The following is a 17802-nucleotide window of genomic DNA, read 5'->3' as shown; positions in this document are numbered from 1 at the left end:
CAATTAGATTGGCCCTAACATCACGCGAGCTGTCTATAGAAGATAATTCTGAACTAAATATCTTTTAGAACAGAAAATAGAAATCGATTTCTTGTTTATAATCTCAACTTGTCTATCTCCATTCTCTAGAATAACTAACTAACCAGTCCAAGCCATATTCTTCATGTTTAGACTTTAGTTTTACATGGAATTTGCTGTTCTCCGTGAAACTTTGGTTTGTAAATATGATAGAACAAGAAATAAAGTATAAGGGGTTTTGGCACGTCGCATGAACCCAAAGGTCCAACTAATAATTAAGGAAGCCCATATTTCGAGAAAAGGCCCAATAAAAACGTCCAACCAAACGGTACACGCATGTTAGTAGTGGTTGTTACAATTTAATAATTACATCGGCAATGCAAGGAAATGCCGAAATGGAGAAGAGACTAAAAACATGAATCATCTCAACTTCAAGCAAAGCTATATTCCCCAACAACACTATCGATGAAATTACTCAAACATCTTATGAATGACTATGCTATAGATTTCAATTTCAGCACTTGATACTTGTATGCCAAACTTGGTGTAGGGTAAATGGGAATTTGCAGATTCAAGTATAGTAATAGTTACAACCCCGAATGGTTTATATTGCGCAATTCTGAATTATACTGTTTGTCCGCATCTATCCTATGGAAATAAGATAGTCCTCACATCATTTGTAGGTACTGAGCAAAAATTTTACAAGAGTCCTCCTAATTCATTCACACATACTAAAAGACTACCCATATGTAAAGTACAATTCCTTAAAAACAATTTTTACATGAAGTCATGCAATTTTTGTTTTTACAGAATATTATTACTCCCAACTTATCCTTCTTGTCTGTCACATTTTCATTATGGTCTATCATTCGTTATTAACGTGGTTTACTGATTCGTCTATTAATGTCTCTATAAATATCCAAACGACAAACAATTGTATGAAAATATTCATCATAATAATTGGGAAAATTCCCAAAAAAAACACCAACTGTTTAATATTTGCCAGAAAAAAACATAAACTTTTTTCGTTGCCAGAAAAATACGCAAACTATTTTTTAGTTGATAAAAAATACACGAACTATTATCTTTTTCCAATTTCTTTTTTTCTCCGTTACGACTGTTAACGGCATTATGACGACGTTACTATTTTTGACAAAAATTCCAGAAAAAAAACACAAATTATTTATTTTTTGCCAGAAAAATACATGAACTTTTTTTCTTTGCCTGAAAAATACATAATTTCCATTTCTTATTTTTTTCATTAACAATGTTAGAGATCAAAACTAATAATTTTATCTGCTCTTTTGAACTTCATACAAGCATGAAGTTTACACTACTATTTAGGATAACTAAATTCAAGAACAAAAATACACAATTAGATTAATCAACACTTAAACTTTAAAATTTCATGAGATCTCCACCTTTGTAAATCAAATGAAAGTCATTCCTCATCTTCATCTACTGAAAATCATCATATCTCAGACACAAATGAAGTAGGTGTCAACAAAAATGATCAAGTATTTGTTAACCATATCTTAGACGCAGATGGAGTATGAAAGGTATACAAAGGTCTACAAAGGTGGAGATCTCATGAAATTTTAGAGTTTAAGTGTTGATGAAGTTTCAAAATATGTAAAGTCGGTATAAATCCAAAAACAACACTAATTGAGAAACTTAGAGTCGGGTAATCTAATTGTGTGTTTTTGTTCTTGAATTTAGTTATCCTAAATAGTAGTGTAAACTTCATTGAAGTTCAAAAGAGCAGAGAAAATTATGAGTATTGATCTCTAACATTTTAATGAAAAAATAAGAAATAGAAAATTATGTATTTGTCAGGTAAAGAAAAAAAGTTCATGTATTTTTCTGGTAAAAAATAAATAGTTTGTGTTTTTTTTTCTGGAATTTTTGTCAAAAATAGTAGCGTTGTCATAATGTCGATAATGGTCGTAGCGGAGAAAAGAAGAAATTGGAAAAAATAATAGTTCGTGTATTTTTTATCAACTAAAAAATAGTTTGCGTATTTTTGTGGCAACAAAAAAAATTTATGTTTTTCTAGCAAATATTAAATAGTTGATGTTTTTTTGGAACAATTTACACAAACCAAAACGAAGTTTCGAGGAAAGATAAATTAATACTCTAAAAAAAGAAGAATGAGCGTGGTTAGCCTGTGAGATGGTCCCATCATTATACCTTATAAGCCAACATGCCACCACAACAGCTAATAAAGGTTGTAAATTCAATTCTGCTTGATCTTCTTGTCTATGTAATTAACAACATTTTACTACTACTTAATTAAGTGCTAATTAACAACAACACGGTCCACATAGTATTACTCTATATATGTATTGTCAAGCCTCAGATTCAAAAAAAAAATAAACTAACGGTAATCAACACACACACACAAAACTAGGCACAGATCTCAAAATCACCCACTTCTCGGTCTAATAACTTATTTTTAATTTACGCAAATTCGAATTATTTATTTATATATATGTATATTTATGGAACAAAAAACAAAAAAAAAGTAAAAAAAAAAACAAGAGAAGCAATTTTGTTTTTGTTTTTCAAAACAAAAGACTACTAGTATGATAGTTTCCAAATGTGTAAATCAATCAAACCCATATATCCCGGAAAAGAAAAAAAAATAATTAAAAAAATAAACACAAAAGAAGGGGGCAAAATAGGAATTGTTGGAGTGTGAAAAACTCAAAACTCATCTTTCCTTTTTTTTGTTTTCAACGCCTGCACCTAGTGATGGCGCTGCATCCACGGCGGTAAGGATTCGCCTGAGCTCCACGCTGGCAGTTGTAGTACGAAGCACCGCGTCGAGAGCAAGGCACACTGTTCTTCCTCATCGCACCGTAGCTAACGTACTTCTTCTGCGCTAAAATGCGCCTGCTGATGTCCGAGTCGAACTCCATCTCTTCTTCCTCGGCTATGCACTCTGCGATCGATCCTTTGCATCCTCCGGAGAATAACGACGACGAAGAAGAAGAAGATCCTCCGGCGGCGGTTCTTACGAAATCTAGCGAATCTACGAAGTCGCCGCTAGATTCTACGGCTGAGATTACGATCGCGAGGATCGCTATGACGGCGTAGATCGCGCGTGTGTTCATCTTTCTCCTCTCTAAACCAAAACCTTCTCCGTGAATCAGAGTCTTCTTCGATTTCTTTCTTTTGGTTGAAATTTGTGTGTTTCTCCTTTCTTTCTCTCTCTTGACTCTGTACACAGCTGAAGACAACAAGGTTAAGCGTTGGTGTGTAGCTTCTTATAACCTGACCTATTTGTTCAAACGGGCTTCTTTATCTGTAGTATTAACGAAACTGCCATTATTCTTTCATTAAAGAAAAGGAAAAAAAGAACAGGTACGCGTTTTTATTTTGTTTATCTGATTGATTATGAAATTGACTTATTAGATGTTTAATTTTAAATAACAATGTTTAAGCTTTGAAATATTCCTTTTGGGTTTTTATTTTCGTGCATCCACGACATACGACTTGTAGACGACGGCTTCAAATCAAATAAACTTTAAAATTACAGTTAGGTTATTATGTTGCAAATTTTTATATCCCTGTTGCAACATTTAAGAGCTTAGTCTTATCTTTACCATGGCTTTAAAATGGACAAAATCTTCGGTATAATTTATATGTTATTGGAGAATAATGATTTCACTAACATGTAAATGTTCCACGAGTTTAGGCTCCCATAATGGCGTTTACGTAATTAGAGGGTGAAATCAAGGGCATTGACAGGCAACAGCTGGTTGACCGGTTTGTCTGATTCCTTCTCTCTTTCTCTCTCTCTATCGGCCGAATGGTCTGTCTGAACTTTGGTTAAGACAGAGACGGCATCTCTATCTACATCCCAAATCCATCCAACATTCCGTTAACGTCAACGCACGTTTTCTCCTCTTTCCGTTACTATTTTTATTTTTCTCGTCGCCCTTAAGTGAAATATCATGCCATTATTCATTAGTAGAAACATGATAGTTTATTAGTAATTAATAAACTATTCATTGACAGATTGTGTTTTTTTTTATTAGTTAACCTCTATTGTGCAAAGATATGGTAAAGATGCAAACTTGGTCTTGTAGGTGAAAAGCCAATGTAAAAGACATGTAAACCACTCTCCCAAACATTGTTACTACTAATTTATACACTCCATTCATGGGTACCACTAAGCACTATTTTCTCCGTTGACAATTCTTTTAAATAGAAACTAGAAACATGCCTAAATGAGATCAGATTACTTTGACTAATGACTATTCACATATAAATATACGATAATTTATGCGTGTTTCATAACGCTTTGTGTGTAGGAGTATATAGATTTAACTTAGGAGACCGTTAGATGATCGATCCTTATATCACATGAATTTTTATATTTTGTTTATAAACCTGACAAGAATGAGTGAGTAACAGGGTCTTTTTTACTCATACTCCAAAGTTTTTAAATGAGAGAGCAACGGCTAGTTTGTCTTTTTATTACTTAAAAAAAAAATCTTTCGGTTTATTCTTTCTCCGGGGGATAATGTCGACGGCGTGAGAGAAAGAGAGAGGCGGCGCGTAACGTGAGAAGAAACCGTTAAGAACAAAAGTGGGACCCAAGCCACAGATCACCAAGGTGACGGCGTTTGCGCGTTACCAAGTTTATCCCCAAAAAGCCCAGCTGGCTCCTTTAACCGATTCTAATTGTTTTTTAGTACAAAATATTGTTAAATCCTTATTATATGTTTAGGATGATAATCAACATTAGCTTTATTCGATTGTATTTTTTCAAACATTTGATAGATTACTTAACAATCATAAGAATATAAGATAGTTAGTGTTTATAAAAAGCAGTAATGATTACAACAAAAGACGACGACAAATGTTTATATTTTGTTTTCAAGAAACACAGCACGAGATTGAAACTTATCAGTTATCACACGGAAATAATTGATGCAACCGAAAATAATTTATGAATAAGAATATACATAAACACGCAAGTGTAATGCAAAGCAAAATCCCATTACTTTTCGTATGAGGCTATCACGAATAAGATACCAATGATGAGGAAATCAAAAAGAGAAGAAAAACAAAGATTCCAAGTTATGGAGAACCTCTTTCTACATACACTTTTAATCAACTAGACCAACCTTTCTTTTTTAAAAGAGATAGAGGTCTCTTTAAAGTAAAAAACGAAGACTATATAGCCAATTCCCAAAGTTTGATATTTCTATAAGATTATTATAAAAAGAAGAAAGAAACAGAATTTTATATTTGTCCCTTTCGTTGGACTTGTTCGACATCTTTTACTTATTTAATCCTATAAAGAGAGATAGAGTAGTTGGTGGTACCTTTGAAGAACATTTTAAAATTATGACTCATTTTATTCTGTCTCATTTGCTTTTTATAGGGGATTCAATTCATGAAAACAAACTTCTCTCATAGTTGTGTTTTCCTTTAAACAAACGGACAAAATAAAGGTTTGCGTTTTAAAAGAATTATGGCCTAAGTAAAAAAGAGATGAGAATGCATTTGAAACTTGGCATACATGTATGGACACTTTTTTAAGTTTTGTGTTGGAAGGAAAAGCAAAGGGATGGGTGGAATAAGAATTTATATTAAATGCTGAGGTTCAAGGTGTGTTGGCATTCTATCTTTATGTCAAGTTAGATAGAGAAAGTAAATGCTTAACAAACAAACATGACTGAACAACACAGCACGCCATTCAGAAGTTTTGCCAAGAAATGATCAAGTTTGAATATAGTGGATGAAGCAGCTAATACTACACATATATGCATATAGTGTCTACCTTTTTCTTCTATTCTATTAGAGATATTTATCAGAGATAGAGAGAGACATCTTACCTCAAATGTTCTGTTCTGTTTCCATAATCTTCTTCGGATCCCTTTTTCCTGGAAAAAAATGTACAATGAGGTTAAAGAGATATCAGATCTAATGCTTGAACAGCAGTAGTTAACAACTTAAGGGTGACCCTTGTTTCTTGTTCTTGACACATTGAATCGTGGTTTTGTAAAAATCTAAGCAATCACACTTGAATAGCATTTGGTGGTGCCAGTAGTGATATCATACACTAGAAACATTTCTTTCTTACAAGCTAACCAAGAAAAGGTTGTACAGATCTTTGTATTACTACGTTACCACACAATAAGACACAAAGCTGTTTTGATAAATTTCTCTTGTAAATAATTAGATTAACAAATCTTGAACGATTGAGAGAAAAGGGTAGATAACTTACAGTTGAATGAGATGAGGAAAACTTCAAACGGAAAGGAAATTGAGTTAATAATCTTCATTGTGAGGTGGCGTCGCCTCAACACCTTCTTCCTCGTCTTCATCCTCATCTACATCTACCCAATTACTAGGGTGGCGCTGCGAGAAACTTTGGTTGTTCTGTACCCGTCCTGAGGAACAAGTGACAGAGAAGTGACTCTCTTTTAAAATAAGTAACAAGACATGGCATAGACAAGGCTATAGAAAACGAGGTACCTTGGGATCCTTCAGTGTGACCTATCTGTGTGGGACGTTGGCTTAGACAGAGTCAAAGATAACAAAGCATACATGGAAAGAAGTATAGTCCCTGGAGCTATGTGATTTCGATTTATGGAGCATGCTGAACTGATTAGCAGTTAAACAGGCTAGGAAATGCATCTTAGAAGCAAATTGGCAACTACACAATTAGAAATTTCTAATCGAGTGTGGACTATGATTTAATGCTTAACGGCTAAACAAGCCAAGAAGCGTATGATGATAGTGATTATGAGAGTGAAGGATACGAGTTAGGAGCTGCAAGAGCAGTATCCCCAGCTGGCCCGCCTTTTGATAATCTCATAACCCTAATTCTTTGGATATCCACGTCTGGTTGTCCCTGAGCTTGTGGGCTATCCTCAGAACCGTTCACGCTCTTAGTGGCAATTCCTGCTGCCCAGCATTGATGTTTTTAAGGTTTTAGTAATCAGAAAATGATGATGAATACCACAACCATTAGATTAGTTACTACCTGAAAGTTCAGACCAAACTCGTGTGTGATCAGATGGGTGCCCAGAGGCATTCTGCCTAGACCGTTCGTGAGGCTGCGATCCTACTTGCTCGTCAGCATGACAACCTGTGGAATTTGCTGCTCCAGGAGGTTCTTGCGGAATCCCTTCCTGAAGTTGAGACATAAGCATTGTCGCAAGAACGAGTGTTGCATCAAAACTTGAGCTTGACCCATCACCCAACCCGAATTTTGGAGCCATCAATATTGGCCTAACAACAACGTACATGTTATGATATTCAGTAACAGATAAGATAGTTATGTAAAAGAAGATGGTGTTCAAATGGGTCATTTAGCAATCACACTTAAGCATGTACAATTAACAAAAACAAATAGTTTATCAGTATTGGCCAGAATGAACTTGCAATTGTTTTTAAAAGATACCAAGGGTACACAGGAAGATGCATTTATTAAGCAGAATTCACAGCATGCCAAAAGAATGGTTCTTACTCGCCAGCTTTTTCGAAGAAAAGATGAATGTCGGCTTCACATCCCTCACAGAACGAAAGAAATGCCTGAAATTGATTGAAGATATTTGATCAACACAACAGAGGTGGAATGGGTAGAAATCAAATCAGGCTTAAGGTGGAGGAATGTTATACCTTTAGTTCCTTCAGGGAAAATGTGATGTCAACAGGATCACCTGCATGAGTATACTGTATAAATTCTTCTGATGGATCTATCCATAGCTGAGTGTGTAACAAAGAGTCGCCATCTGCAGTTGGAAAAAGAATTGTTAGCAGCCTTACACAAGAAACCTGATTAGTTAGTCTTATCATGATTTTCTAGTCCTAACCTTTGTTCGGATCGACATAGCTCCGAAACTCAACAGCTTTTCCACCTATGTCGCTCGCAGCATCAGAGGGAAAAGAAGCTTGATCTGTAGCAATTATTGTAATCTCTTGGAGGGATGACTGAAAGTTTCCAAGCAACTTGCTCAGATTTCGAGGATGCACAACTAAGGTACTTGGAAATCTACTCCTATCAAGCGACAGATGCTGTATATCGGGTTCCACATTGCAAGTAATCCAATATGTTTTCTTCATACCTGCTCAAATGATTAGATAACTCCAAAATCAGTCCCCAAACGAATGAACATCATAATCGTAGTCCTCAACGTAATCAGTAAACTTCTAAAAGTTATCTAAGAGGTAGTAATCAATAAGCAGCTGCAAGTTAGATTATGTTATCATTAACAGGTCTGAAACATGCAACATCCAGATTTTACACACAAAGTTACGAGAGAATGTGATGGTTGCAGATAAGAGCATACAATATGCAAGAACAAGGGAATATGGCTTTACCACTGAAACATTCCAAAGTCCATTTGACCTTAGATGCATCATGATCTGGCAACTGCACACTCATGTGATCAATGCTCGCGAGTGGAGTCCTAAGAACAGAACATACAGCCTGAGAAACAAAATTAATATCAGCGACAACTACTTAAATCAATGAACTCAATAGGCTTCGCTCAAAGTTTCAGGACAAAAGTTGATACCTTCAAAAGTACACTGAAATGAGCTTGAGGACCAGAAACAGTACATACATCGAAGAAACTTGACTGAAATGTAATACACTGGTAGGCAGAACGTGAAGCATTTAAAGTGTGCAATGCCAGCTGCAAAGTTTTGACGAACCAAAAAAAAAAATTAGATCTCTAACAAGGCTAATAAAGCACTTCACAAATCTGAAGATATACTAGCATCAAGTGCGTGTTGTAGCACCAGTACATAATTACAAATCTGATTTATATCTCTTTACTCCCTTAATCAATCATATCCCAGTTACGCAGAAGCATGTATCAAATTGAAAATAGAGCATTGCAGACAGCAAAATCAGGGTCATGTGACGAATTTTTCGGGTATCCTACAAATATAATCAACCAAGCGTTCCCAAGCTTCATAAAGCAATTACCCAGAACAAACTCGTGGGGGTCCTTACATACAGGACACATATAATCCCAAGCGCGAACAAAAAAACCCTAATCGTCAGTTCAAATTGACGAAATCCGACTTATAATCAATCAAATTGCAAGTTTCTCTCAAATTACATTCCAATACTCAAAATTAGGGTTACGCAGGAATCGATGAGAGCCAAGTCAACAAAACGAATAGGAGAGAGAACCTGTGTCGGCGAAGCTTGGACAACGAGCTCGTTGCCGACGCGTGCGAGGCATGTTATAGATCTAGCGAAGGTCTTCAGCGCATTGCCACTGATACTGAACTCCATCTCTCTCTCTCTCTCACTCTTTCCCTGGAGAAAAATAAAACAAATTTAAATTTTAATGAACCCTAAAAAAAGAAAATTGTGACGATTGGCGGGATTGCCATGAAATCCTGAAATCAGAGTAAAGCGCGAAAAGTAATTAAGAAAACCAAAAAGAGAAGAGAGTGAAGTTTTATTTAAATGGGCCTATAATGGGCTTTTAACGGCACGATTAATTGGGCCAAAGTCTCGTATGATGACGTCATTGACTAGTTCGGTGGCAGCTTTAATTGGCATTGATTAGGTCAAATAGAAGGGACAGAATTTATAAGTTGTGAAATATGTTTTGTCGCGTGATAGAGACAAATCTCGCAATTGTACTGTTTTCATTTACCCACACCACAAAATCAATTTATTTCATTTCATTTTTCGGTTTTAAAAAAAAAATGAATATTATATTTTTTATTTTTCTCTCTCGCAAATGGAATCTACAATTTTTCAATCAACCTCAAGAGCTACTACTACCCATGTGATATAAATCTGACAATTTTATGGGCATAGTATATTTGTATTTTAATTTTTGTTTGTTTCTCCAAACTATTTATTTACTTTATTCTCAAGACAAAGTAGGTACAAACAACTCTCTGTAAATACGGATTCCCTTTTTTTTTTTAAATGCTAAATGTAGACAGAACATCAACTGATAAAACACTCTTTTGAATATAACTCTGAGAAACGCAGACAAAAGTTGTAACTTTCTGCAATCAACTTTTTATATATGACAAAAGTTAGATACTTTAGCAAAATATCATCCCTATATTATGGTTTTTCCTACTCTTTTTCATTGGTCTTCTCGATACGTTGACTTATAATCCTTGACTCCTAAGCTCCTTTTTAATTTATTTGATTGACAAGTAACGACCACATTTTTGAAAAATTTGTAATCACCCCCATGTAGCATTACGTGATCTCCGGTACAGTGTATATACTATTTAGTTAAGAAAGTATAGAGTAAATAAAGTATGTATGTTTGCCCAAAAAAAAATAAAGTATGTATAATAATCCAATACAAGAACTCATAATATAAAATATGTTGAATATTGTTTAAGACAAGTCCATACAAGTTTGGCCCCACGTATGTCAAATTTGCTGACACAAAGTTGTTAAATGAACCAAATAGTTAAAGTGAAAACAACAATAGACAACAAATGTTATTTTAGTGTAGATATCTAGTGATGTTATTCAATATTATTCATTCTGATATCAATACCAACAAAATATCTCAATGGTAAATCTTTAGATCTACTACTTTGATATATACCCCATATTTTCTATATTATTGGGGTGATAGATTGGATTGGAAACACAGTTCTCAACCTCTGCATTGACACCATATAAAATTAATGAAAGTAAAAAAAAAATGTTTCCAATCATATAGCTCTTCTCATTTCGATATTACTTTCATTGTAAAGTGTAAACACATCATGCAATTGGTTGGATACTAATTAATTGTCATACAATTTGGTAGATCACTTGAAAAGCGCAATCAAATGCTATTTGCTAGCTTTCTAAAAGTCCTTCATCATATCAAAATAATAAAACATGTCACTCAACGAAATTAACATCATATCCTAATCCTACCAAACAATCTTTGAGACCTATTCTGAAACTAAGATGAACAACTTAACCATCTCACTTTGGGGAAGCTTTAGAATGTGCCTATAGATAGAGAACTTTGCCTATGATATACATTTCAATATTTCGTCACCACCCACCTATTGGTCTGATTTACCAGAATCCGATTTAAGTCCATAGTTTTTTTAATTGAATTAATATAAATCATAATTCTGGAAACTTCTAACCGTAAGAATAAATGTTTGATTAGTCTATATAAGGGTGAATTATCTTTAATTTTCTCCTATTGTTACTATTGCAAAAATTATACCCATAAGACAATAATTTCGAGCAAGTCTTTATAGTCTTTCTAGAACTGAGAATATATGTGAAAGAGACAAAATTATATATTTTGTTTTTATACAGAAATTTATGTTTTCCATTGCATATTTAACAAATTTATACCAATAGTTAATAAAAAAAATATTCAGTTAAATTAATTTGATCTATAAGGTGAAGTTGCATATTTTGTTAGGTAAACCTATTAAACGACAATATATATCCAAAGTCCAAAGAGTCCTTTCTCCAAACATTCATATCCGTAAATAACCCATGAAAAAAAAAACATATGAATGATAGAATGAGAATCATACGTATGTTGTTGGGTAAGTGTATTACACACATTCATTCATATCAAACACAAGAAAAAAATTCGATACAATAAATACGAATACTAATTTATATTGTATACTACTATTTTGCCTCATTAAACAATGGTGGGTTGAGAGGAACAAAGAAAGCTTGCACAGTAAAATTACCAAATGGTTTGAACAAGCCAAATGTGCCAACAATAAGAGGACCCACTCCACACCAACACCTTCACGCTTCTTTCTATCTTCTCTCTTGCTTATTAGATTTTCTCCCTTTTAAATCTCTCTTGTCTCTTCCTTAAACTAAACTAAAAAGCTGTTTTTCTTTTTCTTTTTCAAACTTCAAACTAAAAAAGCTTTAGATTGTCACTGCATTAATAATACTCTGCAAAGTTTTAAATAGACATTTGTTCCTTTGTTCAATCTCCTTTTTAATAATTTATTTATGTAGTTAAGACATTACCTAAAACGGTGTGTATAAATAGCAAAATTAGCACTGTTGTTTATGTAAGGAGGAGTTAATGGAGAAAGAGGGTGTTGTTACCATTACCAGTACAACTATAGTTGCAGAGTTCAGGGGTTCCTTGGAGTAGCATTTAAGTCTGAAAGGAGAGAAAATATATTAAAAAAAAAAACATAAAAGAGAAAGAAAAAAAACTGGAGTCTTTTCTAATAAATGGTTTCTTTTTGTGATTTATAGAGTTTGATGATTTGTTTTTCTTTTAACAGAGAAAAGATCTGAAAAAACAAAACAGAACCAAAAAAAAGATGGTTTCTTTTCGTCAGATTTTTCTCATGATCATTGTAGTTGTGGTATCGTTACACTGCTGCAAAGTTGGATTCTTTTGCATTGTTGCTGATGCTAAAGAGCTTGATGACTGGAAGGTTTTAGTGGTGGAACACGGTGAGAGGTATCGGACCCAAATCGGTAAATACGCCGGAGAAGACGGAGGCGAGAAGAAGAATAAGCTTGGGGTTTTGGAAAAGTTCCGTGCTTTACTCGATTTGATTAAACCCTCTACTTCCCGGAGAAGAACTCTCGCCGAGTCTGCTTCTTTATCTCCTTGGCCGGCGCCGGCGCCGTCTCCGTTTCCCGGCGGTGGTCCTATCGAGTCTCCGGCGTATCCTCCTGCTCCTCCACGGCCGATTCCTCCACATCTCCGTCGTCCGTTACCTCAACGGACTCATCCATTGAAGCAACACGAGATTCGAAAGCGAGAACAAGAGAAAGGAGGTACTTTTAAGAAGATTCTTGTACCTGTCGTTGTCTCTACAGCTTCTGGAATCGGTTTCGTGGTTTGTGTTGTTGGAGTGTTCTGTCTCTGCGCCAGAATCAGGAAAAGGAAGAAGAACGGTAAAACGCCGTCGTTTAAGCGTAAAAAGGGCAAATCTCAGAGCTCGACGAGGAAGGTTAGTGTGAACCCTACTCTCGATTTCTTGTACTTAAACTCACTAGGGGTTGATTTGGAGAGACAAAACTCTGTCAAAGAAACACAAGAAACTGATCAGAAGGATTTGAACGATCGCAATGGTGGATTGCTTGAAGAAGAGGTAAAGAGAAGTATTGAAACAGAGACTTCGCATGATTGGGACAATGCTAGTAGTTATTCAACTAAAGAGATTGTGTCGGTGCACGAAAACGATGATGAACAAACAGTAAACTCTGTTTCTGCTCCTGTCGTTGTTATCAATGGACGTGATGATACTTCAGACGATGATGAGTCTTTTCATTCCGTTGGTGTTGGCTCCTCTCAGCATTCAAATCCAAGATTGTCAAATGCTTCTTCTGCTTCCGGTAGTGTTAACGTTGGATCTTCTCAACGCTTCTCAGAACACAAATTGGACATTCCTGAATGTTCCGGGAACGATTTCGGAATCTCTACTCCACCACCGCCACCGCCACCGCCTCCACCGCTTCCGCAGTTCACAAACAAACGTCTTCACACTCAGTCTACGCCAGAAACCACTAATAATCTGCAGACGCTTTCATCGCAGTTATGTGAAAAAATTTGTGCTTCTTCCTCGAAGCCAAGTCTTCCGATCAATGTACCAAATACACAAGATGATGGTTCTAAATCTTTACCGCGTCCACCACCGCCGCCACCGTTACCCACACAACAGCTTCAAGTAGCTGGAATGAACAAAACGCCTCCACCGCCATTGTCTCTTGATTTTTCTGAGCGTAGACCATTAGGCAAAGACGGAGCTCCATTGCCTAAACTGAAGCCGCTTCACTGGGATAAAGTCAGGGCTACACCAGACCGGACTATGGTATGGGATAAGATCAGAACAAGCTCTTTCGAGTAAGTTTACAACTTTCTTTTAGCCTTGAGACACAATCATCACAAGTTTTTCAAGAATGTGTGATTTATGTGTTGTTGTCTTGTGGATACACAGATTAGACGAAGAGATGATTGAGTCACTGTTCGGGTATACAATGCAAAGCTCAACGAAGAATGAGGAAGGGAAGAGCAAAACCCCATCACCAGGGAAACATCTTCTTGAACCTAAGAGACTTCAAAACTTTACCATTCTCTTGAAAGCTTTAAACGCAACCGCAGACCAAATCTGTTCTGCCTTGGGGAAAGGTAAACTCAGATCAACTCAAATCGACCCATTGTGGACTTGATCTTAAATTTAGATACTCTTTTTGCAGGGGAAGGCTTGTGTTTACAGCAACTAGAAGCGTTGGTGAAGATGGTGCCGACTAAAGAAGAAGAATTGAAGCTGTCTAGCTACAAGGGAGCGGTGGATGAGCTTGGATCGGCTGAGAAATTTCTCAGAGCTCTTGTCGGAATTCCATTTGCGTTTCAGAGAGCTGAAGCAATGCTATATAGGGAAACGTTTGAAGATGAAGTGGTTCATCTCAGAAACTCCTTCTCCATGCTTGAGGTATTACGTACAGTGTTTACTTTACATTCTTTTATTTGGTTTCTTGCACTTCAAGTTACGGTAATTAACACAAAGTAACTTAACTAGGAAGCTTGCAAGGAGCTTAAATCAAGCAGATTATTCTTAAAGCTTCTAGAAGCTGTCCTAAAGACTGGAAACAGGATGAATGTAGGAACTATACGCGGTGGTGCAAAAGCCTTCAAGCTCGATGCTCTGCTGAAGCTCTCTGATGTAAAAGGCACAGATGGAAAGACCACTCTGCTTCATTTCGTTGTACAAGAGATCTCTCGGTCTGAAGGAATCAGAGTTTCAGACAGCATCATGGGACGGATCATGAACCAGAGATCAAACAAGAACCAAACACCTGAGGAGAAAGAGGAGGACTACAGAAGGATGGGACTCGATCTCGTCTCAGGTCTAAATACAGAGCTACGTAACGTGAAAAAGACTGCAACGATTGATCTGGAAGGTCTTTTTATCTCGGTAACGAATCTGAGAGACGGGTTGGGGCAGTTGAGGTGTCTAGCTAGTGAGAAGCTGAAAGGGGACGAAGAAAACAGAGCATTCGTAAGTTCGATGAGCTCGTTCTTGAGATACGGAGAGAAGAGCTTGGAGGAGCTGAGGGAAGACGAGAAGAGGATAATGGAGAGGGTTGGAGAGATCGCAGAGTATTTTCATGGAGATGTGAGAGGAGATGACAAGAACCCATTGAGGATATTTGTGATTGTAAGGGATTTCCTGGGGATGTTGGATCATGTTTGTAGAGAATTGAGGTGTTTTAGGGTTCCTAATAGCCCTAGCCCTTTGGCTCCGTTTCGATGAGTAATGTTGACTATATATGTTTGATTGTTTGGTTTCTGTAGGTTGTTTTTGTAATATGAAACTTGTTGAGTTTGTTTATTGATAAACAGAGAGTGGTTATGGGGTTTTCTGTGGATAAAGAATCAGACTTTGAGTCTGTCTATGGAAAGGTTATGTGAAGATCTGTAGATCTATATGGATTTTATATGTATCATATGTTTAAAGCATGAGAGACGGTGTTGATAACTTCTTGTTTCATGGTATTGATGTTGATAAAATGCTCTCTTATCTCGTTTTTTATTTGATCACTTAATTTATTATTAGTTTTCTCATAAATAAATCAACGGGGACCAAAGTTAATACTGACTAGAAGAGAGATACCATTCTGTGAAGAAAACACACTTGATCATATGCAGGCATATCCCATAATATTATATACTTTTATGGTTCAGCTGCACTGTTAACACATGCATCTTTTTGTTTTGTCTTCTCGAATCTCATCATGCTTAGCTTTTATAGTGGGGTATGAAAAAAGTGATCGCTAGACTTCGTTAGATGAGTACTTAACCCATCTGATTGCTATCTATCTCGTAAATAGTGGCAATATAGTGGTACATAGAGATGGTGGGAGATCAATGGAAATAATTAAGTAGCCAAGGACTAATTACTACACTAGTATAAAAGGGTTTGTTTCTTTCTAACTATCCCCAATTCCATAATCATGGTTCTTGTACAAGTCTGGTTGGGGCATTGCATATATATAACCAGATCTTATTGATAAAAACATTTGGATAAAACACGTTTTATTCAATAAATAAGTTTTACTAGACATTCACATATCTTATAACATAAATTTCCATCGCTACCATTATTACTGCTTCATTTTCCCATCAACGCCTTTTTTTTTCAGCAATTTGGATTCTCTGGATTACAAGGTTTAACGCAGTTTGGATCCCTTGGATTGCAAGGTCTGCCGTAATAATTCACATCGACTCTTTCTGTATCCATTATGCAATTTGGATTCTCTGGATTACAAGGTTTTACGCAATGTGGATCCATTGGATTGCAAGGTTTATCGTAAAAATCCCTTAACCTACCTTGCACTAGATGAGATCCTTCAGATGTGATAAGGATCAGTTAGCACATCATTATACAAACAAAAATTAAGGTTAATTTCAGGCAAGGTTAAGAAAATAAAGAATTTGAAACTTTAAAAAGTTAATTCACTTACGAAAAACAAGAAGAAGAGAAACCAATAACAGAAGTTGAAAGGAAACGCTTTTCATTCTCGGAAGAAAAATGATACAGTATATTTTGCTTAGTGAAAAAGATAAACTCACTAATCTCCATCGCTTTTTTGTAGAGAACAATGTACGTAAGTAATGGTGTGGTTTGACTAGAAAATCTCGAAATAGTTAATACATAGTAAGAAATCCTCAAAATATAGTACTATTTAGATTTGAGTTGACCTTGAAGTAGATTTGGAACAACACAATTTTAAATATATCAAACTAAATAGGATATAGCCTATAATTATAATCTATATCTGTTTGGTCCTTCTTCTTTTTTTTGGTAACGTATCTCTTAATATTTCTTTGGCTTTTATATAAGTTAAACAATCTGTTACTTCTAATTAAATTGTGGTCTCGTCTTTTTCTTGGAACATTCACATTTTTATTTGTATCTAAAAAGTGGTTAGTGGAGACAAACCAAACTCGTAAATAAAGTATAGATTAATTGAGTAATTACATTAAATTACAAATTTTAAGATAGATAGAATAATTTACTAAACTATATAAGATATAATTACATATGTGAGATTTTGTAATATTTTATCAAAATGATAGTAATTACATATGTTAAGATAGATAGAATAATCTATACTTATTTGTCAAAACAACTTAATAAATAAGTATAGATTTAATTATTGAGTAATTTAAATATTTAATACACAAATCTTTTGTATTAAATGAGTTTTCTGAAAGCTTAGACAAATAACAGGCCAATGAAAGCAAGCCACGTGCACATTTAGACACATCAACAATAGGGTGTAGCTCTCTCACAATTTCAATGTTATTTTCGTATAACCAAGCCCAGTAAAATTACAGCGTAGATGACTAAGTTTTACATTACCTTTGCTGCAAGAGTTTCCGAGTCTCCAGATGCACCATTAGTGGAGTATCAAGCTAAGGCTGCATGCATGGTCTGTAAAACACAAAAAGTATCCAATCCTTTGCAGACCAAGTCCCGCACCTATATAAAAGGGTACGTATAGTTTCACATGTTTTGCTTGTTCGTTGTTTCTTTCTAGGGATTGAATGTGAAGTTGGACGTACGTAGCTTTGGGGGCAGGACAAAGTCACTTTTGCTGCTAGAGAGTCTGACTCACTCCTCATGATGCACCTCTAGTTAGTTGAGTATCAATCAAGCTAAGGTGGTTTCCATCCCTCGAACCAATGTTATTTTTGAAGGTTGACCGAGTGACACATAAGTATTTAAAAAAAAATAAAAATAATATATACTGACTTTAATAATCAGCTTTGCGTTACATACTTACATATGTTAACATAGATAGAA

General features: G+C 35.5%; 4 protein-coding genes across 5 annotated transcripts; 1 reads left to right on the top strand and 3 right to left on the bottom strand.

Moving 5' to 3' along the window:
• Positions 2238-3362, bottom strand: LOC104712709 (protein RALF-like 22). Its single transcript, XM_010429702.2, has one exon. The coding sequence runs from the start codon at positions 3132-3134 to the stop codon at positions 2754-2756; it is 381 nt and encodes a 126-aa protein (XP_010428004.1). The 5' UTR covers positions 3135-3362; the 3' UTR covers positions 2238-2753.
• On the bottom strand, positions 4858-9410 carry LOC104712558 (cell cycle checkpoint control protein RAD9A). 2 transcript variants are annotated; one of them, XM_010429516.2, is made up of 11 exons: positions 9188-9410; positions 8562-8681; positions 8365-8473; positions 7857-8108; positions 7663-7775; positions 7511-7575; positions 7025-7272; positions 6801-6945; positions 6514-6554; positions 6263-6428; positions 4858-5918 (listed from the first exon to the last, which is right to left on the bottom strand). In XM_010429516.2, the coding sequence occupies exons 1-10, from the start codon at positions 9290-9292 to the stop codon at positions 6307-6309; spliced, it is 1320 nt and encodes a 439-aa protein (XP_010427818.1). In that variant the 5' UTR covers positions 9293-9410; the 3' UTR covers positions 4858-5918; positions 6263-6306. The 2 variants fall into 2 exon arrangements, with proteins under 2 accessions (XP_010427818.1, XP_010427892.1); XM_010429590.2 differs by having other exon boundaries at positions 6801-6942.
• Positions 11784-15452, top strand: LOC104712467 (formin-like protein 11). Its single transcript, XM_010429410.2, has 4 exons — positions 11784-13835; positions 13930-14120; positions 14189-14424; positions 14512-15452. The coding sequence occupies exons 1-4, from the start codon at positions 12301-12303 to the stop codon at positions 15244-15246; spliced, it is 2697 nt and encodes an 898-aa protein (XP_010427712.1). The 5' UTR covers positions 11784-12300; the 3' UTR covers positions 15247-15452.
• LOC104712371 lies at positions 16032-16546 on the bottom strand. The gene is made up of 2 exons (XM_010429301.2): positions 16457-16546; positions 16032-16340 (listed from the first exon to the last, which is right to left on the bottom strand). The coding sequence occupies exons 1-2, from the start codon at positions 16509-16511 to the stop codon at positions 16132-16134; spliced, it is 264 nt and encodes an 87-aa protein (XP_010427603.1). The 5' UTR covers positions 16512-16546; the 3' UTR covers positions 16032-16131.

This window comes from Camelina sativa, chromosome 1 (assembly GCF_000633955.1).
Source record: "Camelina sativa cultivar DH55 chromosome 1, Cs, whole genome shotgun sequence".
Classification (NCBI taxonomy): domain Eukaryota; kingdom Viridiplantae; phylum Streptophyta; class Magnoliopsida; order Brassicales; family Brassicaceae; genus Camelina; species Camelina sativa.
Note: the sequence above shows the minus strand (reverse complement) of the source record. Positions and strands in the feature narration are given on the sequence as shown.